Below are 21,488 nucleotides of genomic sequence, written 5' to 3'. Positions count from 1 at the left end.
CCTGGGCTACCTTAGAAATAAATCAAGCTCCTTTTTAGTTGTAATGACCTGATGTTTTATTTACACTAACTCAAGTTTTCATTCCCCATTACTCAAAAAAATTGAGCAAGCCTTAAAAAAGTTAAGTAAACTCATCTAGTCTTACAATATAACAAAAATAAAAAAGTTAAAGCAACTTCTCTTTTAGTTAAATTAACTTGATATTCTAAGTTATGTTAATTTCAGTTTTCATTACCCATTACTTAACTTTTTTAAGGCAACCGGTTTCCTCAGTTTTTTTAAAGTAAATTCAACTTATCTGGGCTTACAGTGCGTGCATGGTGCAGATAGCAGCTGGGGGTCCAGGGTTTGCTTATATGTGGCACAGTGTTGATAAAAAGGGAGAAAAACAGACATCAGAAGCAGAAAAGATAGTGTCAAACCCACTGAAGTGGAAAAAGAGTGGTTTACATTGCACTTCACATATCAGCCAGGGCCCTGATTATGACTATGAAAAACATTTTCTCACACCAAAAGCAGAATCCATCACTCTAAAAAGTGTTTCTGTGTTTTAGTCAGAATAAATAATATTATCAAATTTAGTGAACTTATCGGTCAGTACAACTCAATAAAATTAGTTCAGAGAACTGTAACCTGAAAACTTAAAAATGCTTATTGAGCCAATGAAAAAACGTGATTTCAACCAACTTTTAGTCACTACACGTGTCAATGCTCTTTCTACAGTGTTGGTTCATACAGCTTTCCCATAGGCTCCTGGCACCATATATTTGCATATTGGGTGTGGCCTCTCCTTTACTTACCATCTTTGTGTTGTCTGTTGCCCAAAGCTACCTTATTCTAGTCGTGTATTATTTGTATATGTGTGTTAGTTGCAAGGTGTTTGTGTTTGTAGGCTGTAAGAGCAAATCACCATTATTCTGTGTTCCTATAGTATGTTGGCTTGGAGCCACAAAGTTTACTATTATGCTGTTAATGTTGGCAGATCTAAAAAAATATACTAAACCTGCTGAGAATACATATATATGTTAAATAAACTAAAATCAAATATATATAGAACTATATATTTAAATATATATTGAAAAAAATTACATGTTAAAAAATTATAATGTTGTGAGGTCCTACAAATTGCAGAAGACTCAGCAGAGTTAGACACTACACTTGGGCTGGAATGTTTGTTTGATGATTTTAAAGAAAATGATCTGTAAATGTTATTGTTTTAGAATCAAAGGGGGGAGTGTGATGGAATGTGTTTATTGAGATGATTCATAATCAATGACGGCTATTATGACGGCTATTTCTTTTTGTTCCATACGATGATAATGTGTTTTCAGTGAGTAAAGCTGTTTTTCACCCCTCAGTCTGCCTATCTGAGAAGCAGTGTGTATGTGTGTGCCAAGGAATGCGCGTCACTGTTCTGTCTGCTATCTGGAGTCCAGGGTCATTTTTCCCTCAGGCTGCAGAAAACCACAATTTTGAGAACTGGACTGATATGATGAGGAAGGAGTTATGTTATACCACCTGTCAGAAAAAGTTGATATGCCACACTGGTGGCACGTATACCCATATTAGGTAGTAAGGTATCAAGGGTTGGGGGAACCAAGGGGTATAAAAGACACCGTGGCACTGTTCCAAATGAGGGATTCTGTATTTTACATTGTCTTCTCAAATAAATCTTGTTACTCATTTTTATCAAGACTCAGAGACTCTGCAACTTATTTTTTCTGTCACTATTTCCATCACAACACTTTTGGGAGGCTGAATGTTAGTTTAAATACAAATCTCCCACCCCAAAGAAATAACTAACTTCAGCCACTAACTAATTTAGTAACACACTTTTGTAAAAGATATAGCAAATCTCACTGCAGTTGTAATATAGATAAAGTCTTGTAAAATTTAAATGAATAAAGTTACAAATTTCGAAGATTTTACTAGAAAGCTTGTTGTAAATTAGACATATTTCCCAGACATTTTCCCATTTACCTAACAGTTAATTTAAACATTACAAGACTTGGATAACAAGCCATTTCACAGTGTTTACCATTGACATCAGTGAACAGATATGGGATATTTAAGGCATGTTCTCTCCATATTATACTTCTTTAGGGTTTGTGCTTAAAACTTACAAAAAAAAAACCCCTCAAAAATACCAAGTCAACCACACTAAGTCATCTCTTTCAACACAAACTCACACTGCAAATTCTGCTTAACAAAACAAAGTTTTATTAGACATAAAACACAAAACCAGTCTGCAGAGGCTACGATACCAAACTGAACTGGTTTAGTCTTGAATGACAGCTGAATGTCAGTTTAAATACAAATCTCCCTCTCCAAATAATAACATAAGCCACTAACTAACAGACTTTTGAAAAAGATATGCTGGCAAATCTGACTGCAGTTGTAATATAGCTAAAGTCTTGTAAAATTAAAATAAATAAAGTTATGAATGTGGAAAATTTTACTAGAAAAATTTCCCAGAAGTTTTCTCATTAACTTTATCAGTTTATTAACACATTTCTAAACTCAGATAAGAAGACATTTAACAAGGATGGCCATTGCTTTCAGTGAACAGACACTGTTAAGAGGTAGACGGGGGCTATTTAAGGTGCGTTCTCTTCATATTATACTTCTTTAGGGTGAGTGCTTAAAACTTACAAAAAAGCTGAAAAGACACTAAGCCAACTGCACTAAAACATCTCTTTCAACACAAACTCACACTGCAAATCCTGCTTAACAAACCTCCAAATTAAAGTTTGTTTTTATTAACTAAATAAAAATCAATGGCAGCCCCATGCCATCATGGGAGCACTTCCATATCACAATATCACCATGTCACTGCATTCTAATAAGTGATTTTGTGTTTAAGTCAGAAGAAATCATATTATCAAGTTGTGTAAACTTACTGGCCAGTACAACTCAATAAAATGAGTTTAGAGAACTTCAACCTGAAAATTTAAAAATGCTTATTCAACCAACATTTAGTTTATATTACACGTGTCAATGATCTTTTCATGGTGTTGGTTCATACAGCTTTTCCATCGGAGCTTGGCACCGTATACTTGCGTATTGGGTGTGCCCACCACATACTTACAAATAAATGTCACATAACTTACCTATTCTAGTACCTAGTCTCCAACAAACAGCCACCTAACAACTTCAGTCACATCATTTATCACAGTTCTTTATTAAAACATGTTTTGTCAAAAATATAAATCTTTGTTTATATATAATATTGTGTATATATATATTTAAAAATGTGCAAATGTAAATACAAAGTGCAATGTAATTTTTTTTTTCAAGCTAATTAGGCCATGGATTTAGAGATACTGATTTTTAGAGATACTGAAGAATGCACACACAAACACATTTAAAATTTCCATTTAAAATAAATTAAATAAAAAATAAAAATGTAACGTAAATAATGTGGCTTCCACACTGTTTAAAAACAGGTTACACTGTAATTTTAAAGAGAACACACACACTGAAGATCACCATTCCAGCTTCATATCGGCTTTACTCCATACGTATTTGCCTCCTCTTTTCAGGAACATCTTCTCATCGAATCCACTGAACTGAATGGCCTCCTGCACCCCAACATCCAAAATAGACTTTGAGGGGTCTTTTCTTCCTGCTCGACAATCCAGAAACCGCATCTGCAAAAGCACAGATCGAAGATCAGTGATCTCGATTATAAAAAAGTACTAATAAACCCTAGTATTGTGGTGGAAATACCTGTGACAAATAATAAAGACAAATATTAAGTTCTGAGTCATGTCAAATGAGTAACAAGATTTTATTAATGCAAGATATTGAGAGTACAATCAGTTCATGAAATCATCACGCTCTGAAGGTGCTCAGTTTCCCAGAGGATGTTATTTATCCTGCTCGGCCTTATTCCAAAGAGATGAACCAAACATGGGCATAGGGTTTCCTCCTGCAACTGCATCCTTTAAAACTCCCTTCTATCCCAAGACAGAAACTCCCTTCTGTTCCAAGACAGAGTTGCTTCTCGTCTAAATGTCAGCATAACCTCTTTCCCTTCACGTTCATATCCTGGTGTTATCAGACAAGATTTCTCTGCTAGTCAGCACGTACACTTAAAGTCAGACTAACCTACGAGTAACTTTGCAACAAACTAATATGAGTGAATTACCACTGTGAATAATAAGTGTAAATGAGCACATCTAATAAAACAAACATGAAATGAACATGCATAAATGATTACATTTATCATAATAAAATGATTATAATGGTGATAGTTAAATTTTTTCCATGTCAGTATAAATGCAAATACAACACAATGTGGAAAGTTCAGAGATGCATGTCATTTTAACCATCATCCTGTTGAATAACACATAAACTTCACAATGCAAATATGCTTTATAAACCACTGATATGCTTATATACCTAATAATGTATGCAAAACCTGATATGATTTATGAATAGGACTGGGAAATTTTACAGTTGAATGGATAATTGAATAGTACTTACATATTCATCCAGAATCAAGTAGGAGTCTCTCATCTATAAAGAGAAAACAAAAACAGGTTAAAAAAGACATAAATTTTAAAGTTTTTAAGAACTGCTACATAATCTATTCAATGGATTCTAAATAGATACTGTCTTAAAATTATTTGGAGTGGTTTAATATAAAAAGGTTAAGTGCATCTAAGGTAGAGAGAGTGTTTATTGTGATACTAGCTCGGCCATTTATTTGTCATCTGTACGCAAAGATGCTTTAAAGAATACTAGCCTTGACTGTATTGATGTTATAGTAGTGATAACAGGAATCAGAAATATATATTTAATAATATATAGGGTTTATTGGTAGGAATCATATAGAAATGGCGAATCAAAAGGCTACTTAAATTAACACATAAAATAATATATATATATATATATATATATATATATATATAAAAGTTATATATAAACAACTAAAACCTAAAGATAATACTTTAAAAACTACTTTAAAGAAATTTACTTTACTTTTTGATTAGACTCCGGGACCAGGCATTCAATGCTTTTATGTCGGTCCAGAAAATCTTGGAAATCCTGTTCGGTGATGACAAATTTTTCCGCCTCCCGAAGGCTGTTTCCACCTGTGTTTTCACCCTCTATCAGCAGACACTGAAACACCTGAAACACAGGACCAGTGGGAAACTTTAACTCACAGCCATATACAATAGAACATCTGTATACATTAAAGAATAAAAAAAATACATTCTGGCTTAAAAATAACTCAAAATGAATCACTTCTAACATGTCCCAGTACTTATACAATTAGTTCTTTTTTGTATTTAAATTTCAGTATCATTTGCTGCAATTAACAAATATTATACAATACTTATTATACAGTACTTATTTTTGGAAGTTCGCAGAAAAGTAGCTGTTTAATCATATTCTCATTAGCTTCCCAAGGTGATTAAAATTATTTTATAAACTGCTTTAGGTGTTGTTAATTAAAAGATGAGATTAATTAAAAAAAACTGTTATTTGCTGGTGTTTTTAAAATTGTTTGTATAAGTTTGAGACCCCTACCTTCCAGCGCACAGGATTAAGGGCAGTGATGTGCTCCGTCATGTCTTCATGTACGTTGAAGGTGTTGATCACTGAGTTGATTTTGAAGGCCACCTTGTACTCTCTGCACCAGTCTCGCACTTTCTGCAGGTTTTCTATGTGGCTCTTCCTGCCCTGAGCTCGACCAATTGTTCTGTTGGTGTCCTCATCAAAGCTGTCACATGATACTGCGAGAATGTCCAAATACTCTCCTGCAAAAGTCAGATAGTTTGTTATTTTTAGCATTTATACTAATGCCAATATGATACAGTATACCGTATGTTACAGTACTGAAGATTTCTGCTGATTTTAATTGTAACTATTTTCTATTGTAGGGGAGAAACTATATTAATTAGTAGGAAAATAAGGACCAGTTAAGTGCTGTGTAAGTATAAAGAGCTTAGGGCAGTGAAGTTGATGAATGTGCCAATGCTGTCCCCTGCTGTTCCTCAAGCGTATCTCACCGTAGCTCTGGAACCACTTCTCCTTAATCATGCTGCCGTTGCTGACGATGCTGACGCTGGGCAGCTGAAGCTCCTGCTTGCAGTATCGCACCATTTCTCCCAGGAACTCACCTCTCTGGTGTAGGAAAGGCTCCCCACCTGAGAAGTTTATTTTTTCCATTCCTAATAAAAATATAATTATTATTAGTAGTAGTATCAACATCATTATTAGTATTTTAATATATACTTACAGGATGTATTTGTTCTTGCTTTTAACGCACTGCCATAACATCAATATTAAAAAGACCTTTGATTGTACAAAAGTTGCTGTGGCAAATTTAACATGGAATAAACAGAAAAAAATACTATTTCTGTCATTTGAAAGTGTTTCATTATAATTTTAAAGTATGTATTGTTATAGTGCACCAGTAATAGCAATATGGATAGTGTATATACCGGTATTTATATTATATGTACATAAATTAAATAATACATAATCTAAATTAAGTGCAATGTAAGTGTTTAATCGTGGCCAGCTGAAGTCCATTTGGTTAATGCAGAATAACAGTTTAGCTCTTGCTCAGCATAGAAAATGTCTGAGGTTTAATGATGATATAACTAATTACAATAATACTACTACTAATAATAAAAAATGGCTGGCAGCAAAAGAAGCCAAAATATTCCCATAAAAATACAGACAAATACTGTACCATACCTAATCCAGTAATTAATTACAGTCAAATTACAGCCTTTGTTCTATTTGTTTTTTTGTAATTTACAGCAAAAAAGTAGTACATTTCTAAATTTTTTATTGCTATAAAATGTTCAAATGTGTAATAAAAACTCCAAATTGTAACACGGGGATGAGACGGGAGGCGGATTTAAATGCGGGTAAGACCAAACTTTTAATAAATAACAAATAAACAAATAAACAAACAGGGGAATAACGAATATAAATATGTACATAAACAAACAACAGGGAGAAACGTAAAACAGATAATAACAAACAGGGCTAACTACATGAATATATACAAAACAAAGAAATAACGTGACTAGGAAATAAACGTAAATATAAATAAGAAATAAACAAGTAAACCAACCAGAGAAATAAACAGAAAATAACTACTAAACAAAGAACTGTGGAACGTGGCGATAACTAATAGAAATGTGGCAAGACAAACGACAGTGGAAGGTGCAAAGACCGACCGATAAACAAGGACTAAACTGTGCTATAAATAGTAACAAGAAACACTGAACACCTGGGGAAGGGGCGGAGCTACAAATTACACACACGTGATGGAAAAGTACTAGAGAAACACACTAGGAAACGGGGAAAACACAGGAAAACATAGCGAGGGCGTAACACAAATCTGTGGAATACTGCAGAAATATTGTTAACGTCTGTAATCTAAAGGTTGCTATCTTCAAATAAAGGTGTTTGTTACTACATAACATTGTTCATTGTAAACTGCTGACTGACTGACTAAAGTCTCTTTATTGTCTTTTAAATCAATTTAAATAATTGTCAGAGGGAGTAACCTGTCAATGATTGTAATTCTACAAAAGAAAATATTGATTGATGTGATCACTAACTATTAGTATGTACTGTTTATCCACAAGCTTTCACTGATACATTACTGGATTCTGCTGGTTAAATATAAAACATAATGTAACATTTTGCATTATTTACTTTTTAGTTACGTTTTTATCCGTCAAAAAAGTCAAGATGTAAATTAACAGGTAGAAGTGTTACAAATACATTATATATATATATATACATATATATATATATATATATATATATATATATACATATATATATATATATATATATATATATATATATATATATATATATATATATACATATATATATATATATATATATATATATATATACATATATATATATATATATATATATATATATATATATATATAATAAAATAAGAAGAAAAAATATTTTACTGTTCATTTATTGCTATAAGATTTGTACAAGAGGAGTATTATGATATTAGGAAACTTTATTTTTATTTAAAAACACTTCATATGAGCTCATTCATTTTGGACTCACTGAGGAGCGCTCTCTAGTGTCTCTAGTGTGTTAAGTGAGTATTATCCTCTTTAGAGATTATCTGCTGTCCACCACTGTTTATCTTAGACTTCTATATTCACTCTGGATTGCTTAAAAGAACCCAGTGGTGAATTGAGAAATTAAACAGCACAGTATTTTAGCCTAAAATAGGAAATATGAAATAATAAATAGTGCATATTTGGAGGTGTTGACTTACCTTTGGACTTTTTTTTATCTAACATTTATTATCTGTCTCCAGCTCTGTAACAGTGAGAGCTTGTGGGTAAACAGTAGCTACACTGTAATATGTATACAGTAAGCATTTATACAGAGTATAGGGTGCATTTTGCATGATTTATTCACGTAATAAATATTAATAATAATAAAAAAACACTAAGCCACTGTTTCAAATATTGAAACACTCTAGTATTAGTATTGGTTGACCAAATCCATCAACCTCAATTTAAATGCTTGTTAAAGAGCTAAACTGTCCATCCTTTTAACTAGCTCAGGTTATGTAAAACATCTGTCCGTACTGTAAGCAGCAGTGTTGGATGTCTCTGTTTAACTTACCTGCTTGTTTGAGGAGCAGTAGTCCTCTCTTCGCCTCCTCTATGGGTAACACGAACGAGGTTTTGGCGGTGTGGAAGCAGAAGCCGCACTTGTAGTTGCACTGGCGCGTGAAGTGGTAATTCACACTTCTGGGACTTGTGACCAGAACTCTGTCCGGGTCCCTCCTCTTCTCTGCTCTGGACCCTCTGAGCTGCTCTCTGGGGGTCAGCTGGCTCTGTCCGGGTCCGGGTCCGGGTCGTACTCCCATCCACACGGTCATCCGTACGAGCAGAGCAGAGAGCAGCGCGTGCACGTTAGTGATGCAGAGCTGCAGGAGCAGCCTGACTAGAGCCACCTGATTTGCGAGCAGCATGCTGACTGTCTGACTAACTGCGCGCGCGTGAGTGTGTGTGTGTGAGGGAGAGCGCGAGCGTCTCTCTGTTTATAAAGGGCGGCTGATGCTGTGCGGAGGAGAATGGAAACCGAAACGGCTCGAGCTTTGGGTTCGTTTCACAGAAGCTGATATAGCACTTCGGATGTCAACCATTCCACATCAACACACACCCACAACAAATACACCCCCTCTCTAAACACACACACCCACTACACACACTCGTGTTTTAATCCTGAAACGAAACCTAGAGACCCGATCAGGCTGTGTGCTCTAGAAATTGCTCTGTCTGTCTGTCTTGGGTATCCGTTTGCCTTTATTTGGCAAGGTTGCACATTTATGCCACTCATTAATTTATTTGTTTATCGTCATACAAAGCATATCTACTAGTGCATCTCAAAAAATCTGAATATAAAATGTGAAACTCATATTATATAGATGTATTACAGTCAGAGTGATCTATTTTAAGCGTTCATTTATTTTATTGTTGATGACAATGGCTTACAGCCAAAGAAAACCCAAAAGGTACAGTGGCTTGCAAAAGTAGTCATACCACTTGAACTTTTCCACATTTTGTCACCTTACAACCACAAACTTAAATGTATTTTATTGTGATTTTAAGTGATAGACCAACACAAAGTATTGCAGAAGCTGAGTGGTATTAAGGTCAGGACGTTGACTGGACCATTCAAACACATGGACATTCTTTGATTTAAACCATTCCACTGTAGCTTTGGCTGTATTAGTGTTTAGAGTCATTGTCTTAAATTTCCTTCCCAGTCTCAAGTCTTCTGCAGCCTCCAGGTTGTCTCCCAGGATTGCCCTGTATTTAGTTCCATTAATCTTTTCATCATTTCTGACCATCTTCCTTATCCCTGCTGAAGAAAAGCGCCCCCACAGCATGATGCTGCCACCACCATGTTTCACTTTGGGGATGGTGTGTTCAAGATGATAAGCATTGTTTTTTTTTTTAGCCGCTCAAAGCATTTTGTATTTAGGCCAAAAAGTTCAACATTGGTCTCATCTGATCACATAACTTTCTACCACATGTTTGTTGTACAAACAGCACTTCTTATGTCTTTCTTTCAGCAGTGGCTTTCTTCTTGCCACTCTTCCATAAAGGCCAGGTTTGTGGAGTGCACCACTTATATCCTGTCGACAGATTCTTCCACCTGAGCTGTGGATTTCTGCAGCTCCTCCAGAGTGACCATGGGCCTGTTGGCTGCATCTCTGACCAGTGCTCTCCTTGCTTGATCTGTCAGTTTGGATGGACAGCCAATTCCTGGTAGGTTTGCAGTTGTAGAATGCATTTTCCTTTTTTGGATGATCGATTAAACAGTGCTCTTTGGGTTCCTTGGTCTTCATGATGCTGTTTGGTCACTAGTGTTCTTGAACAACCCACTAAGGTCGATACAGAAGAGCAGTATTTTTATACTGAGACTAAAATACATGCAGCTGCACTCTATTAACTTATCTTATAGATAGGATAGATAGATTATCTGCTCCAGACAGTCCAATACTTAAACTGCACCTATTGCTGACATAGATGTACAAATGAGTGCATTCATCTATAAAGGGCGGCGGAGCTGGTTGAGGCTGCATGGTGAATAGAAACTGATACTCTGTCTAATACTTGTGGCATGTGGTCGGGGTTGGGAGTGTTGAGGTGGAGTGGTGGTAAATATCCAACATCCTGACCTCACTGACACTGTAATCTCTGAATGCACTTTGTTATAATACCACTTACATTAGGCTGTGGAATATTTAATAGTGAGTAAATTTCACGACTTATCCTGTGCAACATTGGTCTTTTTTTCTGGGGCTGTTCTGATGAGAGCTAGTTTGATCATAACGTTTTTTGAGTTCTTTAAATGTTTCAGGTTGACTGAACTTTATGTTTTACAATATTTTTGTTTACTTAGTTGATCAGTTATTGCTATAATGTGGATTAGAACATTACATTACTCAGATAGTGCAATTAATTATACATAAATATGTAGAATCTAAAAAAATTAAACATATTTTGGTTTAACACTTAATGTTTGCTAAATAATACCATGTTTTTTCATATTTTGGATGACTTCATTATTAATCTACAATGCAATAATTAAAATCCGCTGTATTTAAATTGTGTTCCAACTTTTAAGTGGTAGAATAGTGTATTTATTTAATCATTTTTTTATGTATTTAATATGAGGGAGCGGTGTTGTGGTCACGTGCTGCTCTGCTTTAGTTTCGTTTTCTCGTTCAGTTTCGTTTCTCTGCATTTCTGTGCGGTGTGGGTGTGTAAGTGAGGGGGTGTGTATATGTGTGTTTAAACAGTGAGCGCGAGGCAGCTCTGTCCCGCTGTGTTGGTGTATGTGTGTGTGAGCATGTCTGCGGTTCGGTTAGCGCGCGGCTGCTCGCGGCTCTTCCTGCTGGAGTTGGAGGCGCGCGCGGAGCCGCTGTGTTTTCTGCTGCGCGCGGAGCCCTCCGCTCCCTCGTGCCTGTCCTCCACACTCGCGCTGCTCAGCGCTTTCGGGAGCGCGCGCCTCTTCTCTCTGCTCGTTCACGGCGGCGGCAGGGTACACCGAGCGCGGAGTCACGCCGAGCTCGTGAACGCGCTGAGCTCGCGGCTGCCTCCAGAATGCCGGGTCCTACCGCTGACCGCTTTCCTGCCCGGTGTGAAAGACTCTGTCACCCGGGGATTCTTCCTGCGGGACGAGTCCACCTCCTCCAGCTCCACAGAGCGAGTGTTAAACGAGCTGAAGCAGAGTCACGCGCTCACCGTGTTCTCGTACGAGCCTGAAGAGAATGGTGGGGGGCAGTACTGGTGTCAGGAGCTGTGGGGGTGTCCCACCACAGACACAGAGGCAGGAGAGAACCAGAGGCTATATGTCACACCAGTCACAGCCCCTCAGGAAAACCCAACAGCACTGCATATTATCAACTCTGTTGTGTTCTACAGGCTGGACGATGCCTACCAGGTTCTTGAAGAGGTAAAAGCACATTTTCACAAGTGTTTCGATTCAATATACAGCTCTGGAAAAAAATGTGTTTGAGTAAAATGAACATTGTTGTTTTATTCTATAAACTACTGACAACATTTCTCCTAAATTCCAAATTAAAATACTGTAATTTAGGGCATTTATTTGCAAAAAATGAGGAATGCTTAAAAAAAACAGGGCTTTCAGACCTCAAATAATGCAAAGAAAAGTTCACATTCATAAAGCTTTAAGAGTTCAGAAATCAATATTTGGAGGAATAACCCACAGTTTTCATGCATCTTGGCATGTTCTCCTCCACCAGTCTTACACACTGTTTTTGGATAACTTTATGCCACTCCTGGTGCAAACATTCAAGCAGGTCAGCTTGGTTTGATGGCTTGTGATCATGCATCTTCTTGGTTATATTGCAGAGGTTTTCAATTTGGTAATCAAAGAAACTCATCATTTTTAAATTTCTTATTTTTTTCTGGAGCAGCATGATATTTTGCAATACTATAAACACAATATATTGCAATATATCACAAAAACTTTGCTAGTGATAGGGGCATAGCCTTACCCATGCAAAGAAATCACTATTTTTAAAATAGCTCCACAATTCATATGTAGTATTTCGAGAGGGCCCTTACATTTAAAATGAAGCACTGAGAACTTTGAAAATGTACAGGTAGTTTATTAAAAAACACAGGTTTTAAACACAGTACCTTGAGTAAGTTCTCCACGTGCCTCCATCTTTAAAATTAATTCACAATAAATCAATTGATGAGCACAAATGAATAGGTCTGGATAGGGGAACAGATTGCATGCAAAATGAATTCCATGTAAATGCATGAATATTACAGAGATATTTTCAGAAATATCTTGAATTCTTGCATTTCCAAGGAATTAATTTAGCAATCTGTTTAACTATCCTATTCGTTTTTAATTGTCAGTCGAATAAATGTGACTTAATATCAAGATGGCAATGCTATGCCCCTATCGCTAGCATTATACCCCTGTTAGGAGTACCTCATTTAAAAATATGAAAAAGCACTTGTAGTAATATCTAGTCACAGTATAGTAAAGCTGCTGAACAGGAGTTTTTTCTACAGTATGAATGGATCATTGTTCACAGTCCATCTTTTTGAAGACACATTTAGGACACATCTTTAATGTTATGGACCATTACTGAGGATACAGCCATACTTCTAGCCTCCTCAGTGCTGGTATGTCATACCAGAATCAGCTTGTTGTACAGATAAATCCCTCAGACTGAACCACAATTCCACAATGCTACTCAAGAGTTCAATGACCTGGATGACTGAAAACCTACACAGACAACCTGAGAGGTATAACACTCTAGCTAGTGAGCAGTTCCTGATGGTTCCATCATATATCACACTTTCTTTCTCTGGCTTTCACAGTGCAGGGACATCATCCCAGAATCAAAGGAAGTGCTGGAGATTGTCAACCAACAGCTGGAGGCCTACAGGCGGGATATAGGGTTTCCAGTCGTTGTGATAGAAGGACTGGATGCTACAGGTGATGTGTATAACTTTATTTATGCTGCAATATTACTATTCCACTGCTAAATTGTCAAATTTGACAGCTACTGTCTATTTCACTGCACTTCTAAAACTGTCCAAATGGCTGTGGACAGGCCTTTTAATGAATGCATTCAGCTTTTTAAAATTGCACCCATTGCTGACAGAGAAGTGCAAATGCATGCACCTCTTGTCTAATCCCTGTGGTGAAGTACTGCTAATGCAACACTTATAAAACACTTTGGGGCAGATGAACATGAACCTACTGTCACCATGCTTGATGGTGCTTTGTCCAGTATTTTTGGGATTAGCTAAGGATATGGGGATGATTATTAGGTTCTGCAAACAAATCCTCACAGCAATGCACCAAAATCTAGTAGTAAGTCTAGTCCTACTTTTGTCTATATAGTGTCCAAGGCTGTTTTATTTATTTGTTTGGTTCGAGTTAAATATAATATTCTTATGTAATAATATATATTATACCACAGTTAGTTTCAACCCTACATTGTGATTGGCTGAGAGACGTTTTATGAGTGACATTATAAGACGATAATGCACTGTAACCAAAGATCTCCATGTATTACTTTGCCACATACCTAGCAACAATGCAGCGCTCACAAACCAAATGCAAACCAAATGTGATGTCATTATACACCAATGGGAGCCGCTGGATCCCATAGGCACAGTGCAAAAACGCCATGTCTCCAATAGGCAGCGCAGGCAAAGATGTGGCCCCACAAATAAATAAGCCCAGTGATTAGAAAATATGCATTATTACACACATTATCAGCCACAAATATCGGGTTAAGAGTTGTTATTATTAAAATAAAAGCTTACGTTTATATATTTTCCAGTTAATATAGGGTATTTTAAGCTGAATGTAAGGAAGCTAAAAAAAAAAAAGTCAAACAAGCACTGAATGTTGATCTAAACTGATTTCTACCCTAAAAAACGTTTATTTGGGAAAGTAATGCTCTTGCGCTTATTTACAGTAAGCTTAGATTTCCACAATTTTGACTGAAATGGCCGAAAATAGAGGCCACCACACTAATCTAGCAACAATGCAGCGCTTACAGCGCAGCTACAAGCAGAGCAGCAATGGAACTATTTTAACTCGCAGAGTGTTCATAACCAAACAGATCGTATTTTCTCGTCCTTTTTAACTCAAAATCTTTCAATAAACAGATATAATGGAATTGTGGTATAATTGCAATAATACACTTGAGGTTCATGCTATCATGTGTAATATTGCCACTACCTCTTGTGTATTATTGCTTAAATTATATCATTATACTTCAGATACTGGAAAATATCATGCTATTACCTCTCAGACAACGCTTTGTTTGTGTTCAGTAATCCCTAGCAGTGTTTATTTTGCATAACTCTACAGTAGCTACCTGTCAAATTGCCTGACTGTCCATTATACAACCCCTGTCCATTCAGGTAAAACCACTCTGACTGAAAGCCTGCAGCAGGCTCTGGGAGCCACTCTTCTGAAATCTCCTCCCCAGTGCCTGGCTGCCTTCAGACAACGCTTTGACTCGGAGCCCCCTCTCATCCGTAGGGCCTTCTACGCTCTGGGGAACTACATTACTGCAGCCCAGATAGCTAGAGAGTCACTACAGAGACCCGTGATTGTGGACAGGTTTGAAACTGTATTGTTTATACTGTCTATAAACAAAAAACTTTTGTGCTGTCAGGAGAAAGATAAGGTTTTATTATATTCGTAAAGGATATGCATGAACTTGAGGCTCTTCCAAAAACAGAAAAACTAAAGTTAAGAGCTAGGTAAAATGTTTTTTAAAACTTTAAACTCAGTAAACTCAGTAAGAAGAGATGCACCAAAATATATATATATTTTTCAAACAAAATTAAGTTTTTGGCTAAGAGCTGGGGCTCCGAGTGGTCCAGCAGATCAGGAGCTGCCACTATGATCAGGAGATGGCCAGTTCGAATCCTGTTCATGTAGCTTGCCATCAGTTATCGGAGCTGTGAGAGAGCACAATTGGCCTTGCTGTCTCTGGGTGGGTAGATGGTGCTCTCTCTCTCCACATCACTTCACATCAGCATCAGCAGCAGCAGTTCACCACAGAATACATAAATAGCATAAATAGGCAAAGAAAAAGCAATTTCTACTACTATTAAAAATATATATTCACAAACAATTAAACTGAACTTTGAACATCTTAGCAGATATTCCAACAACCACACAAACCATTTTCTTCAACACTGTTCTAAAAATTAATTTACTTTAGCAGTGCTCTCCTAACCATGACATTCATTACTCTAGTGACACATTTACTTCAGTGGGACTATCACAATCATAAATGTAGCCTACTCAAATCACATGTGAGTGAAATTTACACACAGAGAATGGCACCCAGACTTGGTAAACAAGCCAATGCAAAGGCCAGCTTAGGTCTGTTAGTGTCTGAGCCTTTGTTATTTTTTTTGTTGAAAAACAATTAGTTTGTGAAACTAGTAAACTAACACTGAACACAATAATGACGTTTTTTTCATATCATTTTTTGCGAGCCTGCTGGCTCTCTTCCACATTCCCTGTATTGTATACAACAGCACACTGAGCAGCTAGGGGGGTTCATGTGGTGGACTGTAGGCTTCTGCCACTGCTTTAAAAAAATCCTCTGTTGCAGAGGAAAGATGACAGTATGACTTAAAATAAATTAGTCATTGTAATTCGCTCAGCTTTTTTTTGGGCATTTTGGTCAAACTACTTTGGCTGCCAAATGTCTGGATCATCCCTACTTAAAGAGACTAAAACATGATTTTTACTTTAATTAAACTTTAAAGGTCTAAAAAAAATAAATTGAACCTTAACCAAGCCTAAATTGAAGTCTCAAATTAAGTAAAGTGTAAGGGCCTAAATTCTAAACTTAATTTAACAAAAAAAAAATTAAGGATTAAATTGTAGAAATAAAAACATTCTTCACTTTCTGTTTTTGTATGTCTCTTTGTTCATTCAGGATATCTTCAGTGTCCAATGAAAAACAAGTTTATATTTTTTTGTAGACTTTTAGTTTACTGAAATACGTTATTTTTACATTGATGGTATTCTCTCTCTGCTGTTTTGGAGATACATATTTTTCACTGGACATCAATGATATGAGTATGAGTGGGCTGCTATAGGCTGAATGGGCAGATTTATGTAAATGCATTGGTTTTCTGTTGGTTATTACATGGATTATTTAAATGTAATTTGGATTACATTTATTGGCTCCTTCATATTTGTACAGTTAACAGATGATCATATGGAACCCAATTTCTTTCTGTCTCAGATATTGGCACAGTACTGCAGCGTATGCTATAGCCACAGCAGTGAGCGGAGCTGTGGAGAAACTGCCTGCTCTGGGCTCGGAGATCTACGAGTGGCCCTCTGACCTGCTCCGGCCCAGTCTGGTCCTGCTGCTGACAGTCAGCCCTCGAGAGCGGCTCCGGAGGCTTCAGGGTAGAGGCCTGGGGCAAACTGAAGAGGAGACCCAGCTAGAGGTCAACGACCTGTTCCGCCAAAAGTATGTCGAGTCCTTTCTGTTCCACAAAGTTACATTTAGATTTTGTGTATTGCACTTCATAAACAATTCAAAAGAATTTGGTGAGCATCCATAATCCAGTAGAACACATCAGAATGGTTCATGTTCAGTGTTGCTGGATGATCCTCTGGTTCAGGTCTAGCCTCTGGCTCTGTGGCACAGAGTGCTGCAAAACTCTGGCCCTTGAGTTTCCCTACTGGGCAAATTTGAATGTATTTTCTGTTTTTTTCCTGGAGCTGTGCAGAGTAGCTTTTAACCCATACTTAAGTTAAGGTGTTGTCCCTCAAGCAGACTCGAGCAGAAATAAAAGTAGCCAAGTGTAAAACATCTTTTAGAAATATAATTGAAAATGTATCAGGTAAAAAAAAAAAAAGCTGTTATCTTGTGCCTCTGGCCCTCACTACAGGATTTTGTAAACAGACATGGTGTACGGGAGTGCTTTCTGCTCGCAAAAAGAAAGGGGTCGTCAAGCAGACTAAATCCAGTTCAAATCCTGGGTCATGCTGCTTGCCTTCAGCTGCCAGAGTCTGAGAGAGCACAATTGGTTGCTGCCCTTTCCTCAAAATCTGCCCAAGTATTCTGTAGTGTGAGCCAAACATTAGGACATCCAGCATCTATCTGCATTAGAGATGGACCAATCAGTGATTTTGGGCAGATACTGATAACTGTCATATTAACCTTTTCAGGCAAACGTGGTAATGCATCAGCATGCAAGGCTTCTATAATATTTGCAATGTAATGCAATTTACCTTTGGGAATATAAACACTTAAAAAAAAAAACACTGTGGGACCCTGAGCACCAGCTGAGAGAGCCAGTACATTCCCTGGAGAACTGCACTGTGGGAACAAAAGCAAAACAGGTTTCTTATTTAGGACAAAGGCTCCTGTTTTGAGTAGTTAGTGGTGTTTGTTAGCTCCGTTGTGTTCTGATATTCTGTACTGTACTGTACTGAAATGTACTACTGACCTGAAAGATGTACTCTCAAGAGTACTATCCAGTTAGTGGTGTTAAAAGTTCTATTATTTTTTCTCCACAAAATACATTAGTTTTACACATTCTACCATATATATGAGTTTGAGTTCTATATGTATGATACAAAATTAGGCCAGACTGAGGTAGCAAATCCAGCACACAGATTGGAGTAAAACACTGGTTTTAATAAGTGTCTGCAGTCTTGTGCCCTGGACTGATTTAGCTAGTGGCCATATTCCACCAATGACTCCACCATGTGATTAGTTGAACAAGTAGTTGTAGCATCTTGTGACTAAGGAGCTGCTGTAATTCCTATCTCTATATCTGATCAGATAAATATCAGCTGATCGCCAGTCACATATTTTTTTCTAACAAATTGGCCAATACAGATACATAGCCAATTCATTTTTCCATATCTAATCAGCAGACGAACTGAGATCTTATGTTTAAGGATTATTTTGTGTGTTCAGCTTTGAAATAGTAATAACAGAATAGAACTGATACATCATCAATTTAAAACAATGTGTCATCAGTGCAGTATTGTGACTTATGCTAACTATATTTCAAAACAAACTAGGTAAAATGCTAAATACTTTACCCTAAATAACTAATGAATAATGTTTATACTGCTTATAGCAAAACATAGTACTGTTTAGTCTATAACTTCAGCTCAGAAACTAATCCTAATTTTCTTTTTTTTTTATTACATGGACTATTTAAATGTAATTTGGACTACTTGTATTGGTCCCTTCATGTCTGTACTGTTTAACAGATAATCATATAGAACCCAATTCATTTCTGTCTCAGATATTGGCTTCTTTTCTCCTAAACAATTGTTTATACTGCTTATAGCAAAGTTAGTACTGTTTAGTCTATATGCTAATTCCCATTCTTTTTATGTGGAAATATTCACAGTAGGTGGAGAATGAAAACAGAAACATGTGCTGTTAACTTTCAGTTCTCCCTTAATCTACCTAAATCAGCTTGACAGATAGTCTGACCCTCATTTTCCATGTTAAACCAGTTTATCAGCATCGTCATTGACCTGGCCTTTTGTTCGGTTGTTGACACAAGCTTGAAGAGCACGTAGTTGGAGAAGATACAGTCATCACAAAGGCATTATCAGCTGATATACAAGACATACAGATATCAATTAGATGCTTTAAATGCTTGTAATGATTTAAAGATGTTCTCTGCTGTCTTTGTCCGATACTCATTTGTCTTATTGTTTAGATTTTAGTTATTAAAGGTGATATGTTGTTTTATTTAATTGCTCTAATATCAGTTTTTAAATCACTCAGCGCTTTAAAAAAGGTTTCGACACAAACGATTGCCAACATATGGTTTTAGCTACAGTTTGGCCAAATCTACTCTTCCTAACAAGGAGGAGACTTTGATGAACATGGGAATAAGTGCTGCAGAATATTTCTACAGTAATAGAAAACAACATAAACCTAAATATATGTATATACAGCTCTGGAAAAAAAAATAGACCACTTTAAAATGATAAGTTTCTTTGATTTTACCAAATTGAAAACCGCTTAAATAAAATCAAGAGGAAGATGGATGATCACAAGCTATCAAACCAAGCTGAAGCTTGGATTTTTGCAGCTGGAATGGGAAAAAGTTATCCAAAAGCAGTGTGTAAGACTGGTGGTGGAGAACATGCCAAGGTGCATGAAAACTGTGAATAAAAACAGGTTTATTCCACCAATTATTGATTTCTAAACTTTTAAAACTTTATGGAAATTAACTTGTTTTCTGACATCTCATTTTTTGCAAATATGTGCTCTAAATGGCAATATTTTATTTGGAATTTGGGAGAAATGTTGTCCATAGTTTATAGAAAAAAACAACAATGTTCATTTTACTCAAACATATACCTATTAATAGCAAAATCAGAGAAACGGATTCAGAAACCGAAGTGTTCTCTTATTTTTTCCAGAGCTGTTTATATATATAATTTATTGTTTTTGGCCTAACTGAAAAGTAGCCAGTCAAATTAAAATGTATTAAGAAGCCAATGTGATCCCAAACTTTTGGCAGACTGTTTTTGTCATTTCGTTGATATTAATCTCTTTGCTTTCAGAGTGGATGAAGCTTACAAGCGAATCCAGAATCCTGCCTGCGTCACTGTGGATGCCAGCCCCTCCCCTGACCAAGTGCTCCAACAAGTGCTGAGTTTAATTAGAAACAAATGCCACTTGTAAACACTGTTACTGTTGGTGTCGCCTGGAGGCTGCAGTACCTCCCCGCTCCACTAGATGCCAGTATAGCGTTACAAATTTGCCTGCTTTGAGAAGCAGGGCCCCACTGAAAAGTCCCGGGTCTTGGAGTGCATTGGCCGCCCAGGAGGCTGATGGCTTGGGGCCAGCGAGTATCAAAACCCGTATCTGGACATGTCACAACCTGTTCGCTTCCCACAGAGTAGCGCTGATGACACAAGGGGGGAAAGTTATTATGAATGCCGTGGCTAGCCGTCAACTCCCATATACGCTGCTACGGCTTAGCATGTTCCATTCGCTCTGTGTTATGTTATTCCCTCACGCCGGAGCACAGGAACTGAACCGAAAGAGCTTGGCGAATTCATCAATCACTTCAATTAGATTTCACCACAAGGCCCCATTGTTGGTCAGCTCCACGTTAAGTCCTAGGAGAGAGAGAGAGAGAAAAAAAATATATTGCTACATATTAAGAGCTATCAGGACCTTATAGGCCTTTATTAGTATTTCATTTGAGCATTAATAAAACGAGATGCTATAGGGAAGTTTTTATTTTATTATCTTATGCTACATGACATGTTTTACTTTCCATTCCAGGCTTTAAATATGATTTTGGAGATTTGTGTCTAATGCATATTACACTCAGTGTCAAAGAAATAGAAGGAAGTATCTTGTGTGTTATTCAGAAGGAAGATAAACATTGCTAAGAATAATAAATGATGAGAAATGTTGACTGATATGTGAAACTCTCGTCATGTTTATTGAGCTACATATAAAGAGGAAGTATGTAATGCATGTCTAATACAACATGCCAGATGTCTAGGTATTTGGGTTGTAGTGTTTCCTAATGGTGTCCTGCAAAAGTCTATCCCATGCAGCTTTAATTAATATTCACAGAGTGTCTTTAGATTTTTTTGCGGTAGCGGCGGAGTGTTGATGGCATGTCTAAAAGAATCCCACACTTTTTTATTAGAGGATAAGTCTGGCCATGTTGCTGGTCGTGGCTTTAGGCCCACTCCCATTTTACCATTTGGCCCTACCAATAATGCTACCCCTTTTTTTCGAGTGAAACCAGGGGTGGGTATCGTCACTGATTTCTCAGTTCGATTTAATTCCGATTCACAAGGTCCCGATTCAATTAAAAATCGATTAATTTAGGAATTATTCTGTCCATTTGTAAGAGCCTCGCGTTCCCTGGGGACAAAATTATCTAAATTAGTAC

At 36.9% G+C, this 21,488-nt stretch overlaps 2 protein-coding genes across 2 annotated transcripts; one reads left to right on the top strand and one right to left on the bottom strand.

The window, feature by feature from the left end:
• Positions 1 to 2,203: 2,203 nt before the first annotated feature.
• On the bottom strand, positions 2,204 to 9,057 carry rsad2 (radical S-adenosyl methionine domain containing 2). The gene is made up of 6 exons (XM_022672844.2): positions 8,647 to 9,057; positions 6,021 to 6,182; positions 5,539 to 5,768; positions 4,987 to 5,136; positions 4,489 to 4,521; positions 2,204 to 3,650 (listed from the first exon to the last, which is right to left on the bottom strand). Exons 1-6 carry the CDS (start codon positions 8,996 to 8,998, stop codon positions 3,486 to 3,488), a joined length of 1,092 nt encoding a protein of 363 aa, XP_022528565.2. The 5' UTR covers positions 8,999 to 9,057; the 3' UTR covers positions 2,204 to 3,485.
• A 2,213-nt stretch (positions 9,058 to 11,270) lies between these two features.
• On the top strand, positions 11,271 to 21,005 carry cmpk2 (cytidine monophosphate (UMP-CMP) kinase 2, mitochondrial). The gene is made up of 5 exons (XM_022672845.2): positions 11,271 to 11,994; positions 13,404 to 13,521; positions 14,967 to 15,168; positions 16,820 to 17,053; positions 20,134 to 21,005. Exons 1-5 carry the CDS (start codon positions 11,389 to 11,391, stop codon positions 20,252 to 20,254), a joined length of 1,281 nt encoding a protein of 426 aa, XP_022528566.2. The 5' UTR covers positions 11,271 to 11,388; the 3' UTR covers positions 20,255 to 21,005.
• The last annotated feature ends 483 nt before the right edge of the window (positions 21,006 to 21,488 follow it).

This window comes from Astyanax mexicanus, chromosome 14 (genome assembly GCF_023375975.1).
Source record: "Astyanax mexicanus isolate ESR-SI-001 chromosome 14, AstMex3_surface, whole genome shotgun sequence".
NCBI lineage: Eukaryota > Metazoa > Chordata > Actinopteri > Characiformes > Acestrorhamphidae > Astyanax > Astyanax mexicanus.
This window is presented reverse-complemented; position numbering and strand designations above follow the sequence as displayed.

Bases quoted from the DNA above. Each gene is read 5' to 3' on its own strand.
- cmpk2 (XM_022672845.2), top strand. From the start codon at position 11,389: ATGTCTGCGGTTCGGTTAGCGCGCGGCTGCTCGCGGCTCTTCCTGCTG. The intron at 11,995-13,403 runs GTAAAAGCACAT...TGGCTTTCACAG, and splicing joins CCTACCAGGTTCTTGAAGAG to TGCAGGGACATCATCCCAGA. The intron at 15,169-16,819 runs GTTTGAAACTGT...TTTCTGTCTCAG, and splicing joins AGACCCGTGATTGTGGACAG to ATATTGGCACAGTACTGCAG.
- rsad2 (XM_022672844.2), bottom strand. From the start codon at position 8,998: ATGCTGCTCGCAAATCAGGTGGCTCTAGTCAGGCTGCTCCTGCAGCTC. The intron at 6,183-8,646 runs GTAAGTTAAACA...TATTTTTATTAG, and splicing joins ACTGCTCCTCAAACAAGCAG to GAATGGAAAAAATAAACTTC. The intron at 5,769-6,020 runs GTGAGATACGCT...TGACTTTTGCAG, and splicing joins GAAGTGGTTCCAGAGCTACG to GAGAGTATTTGGACATTCTC.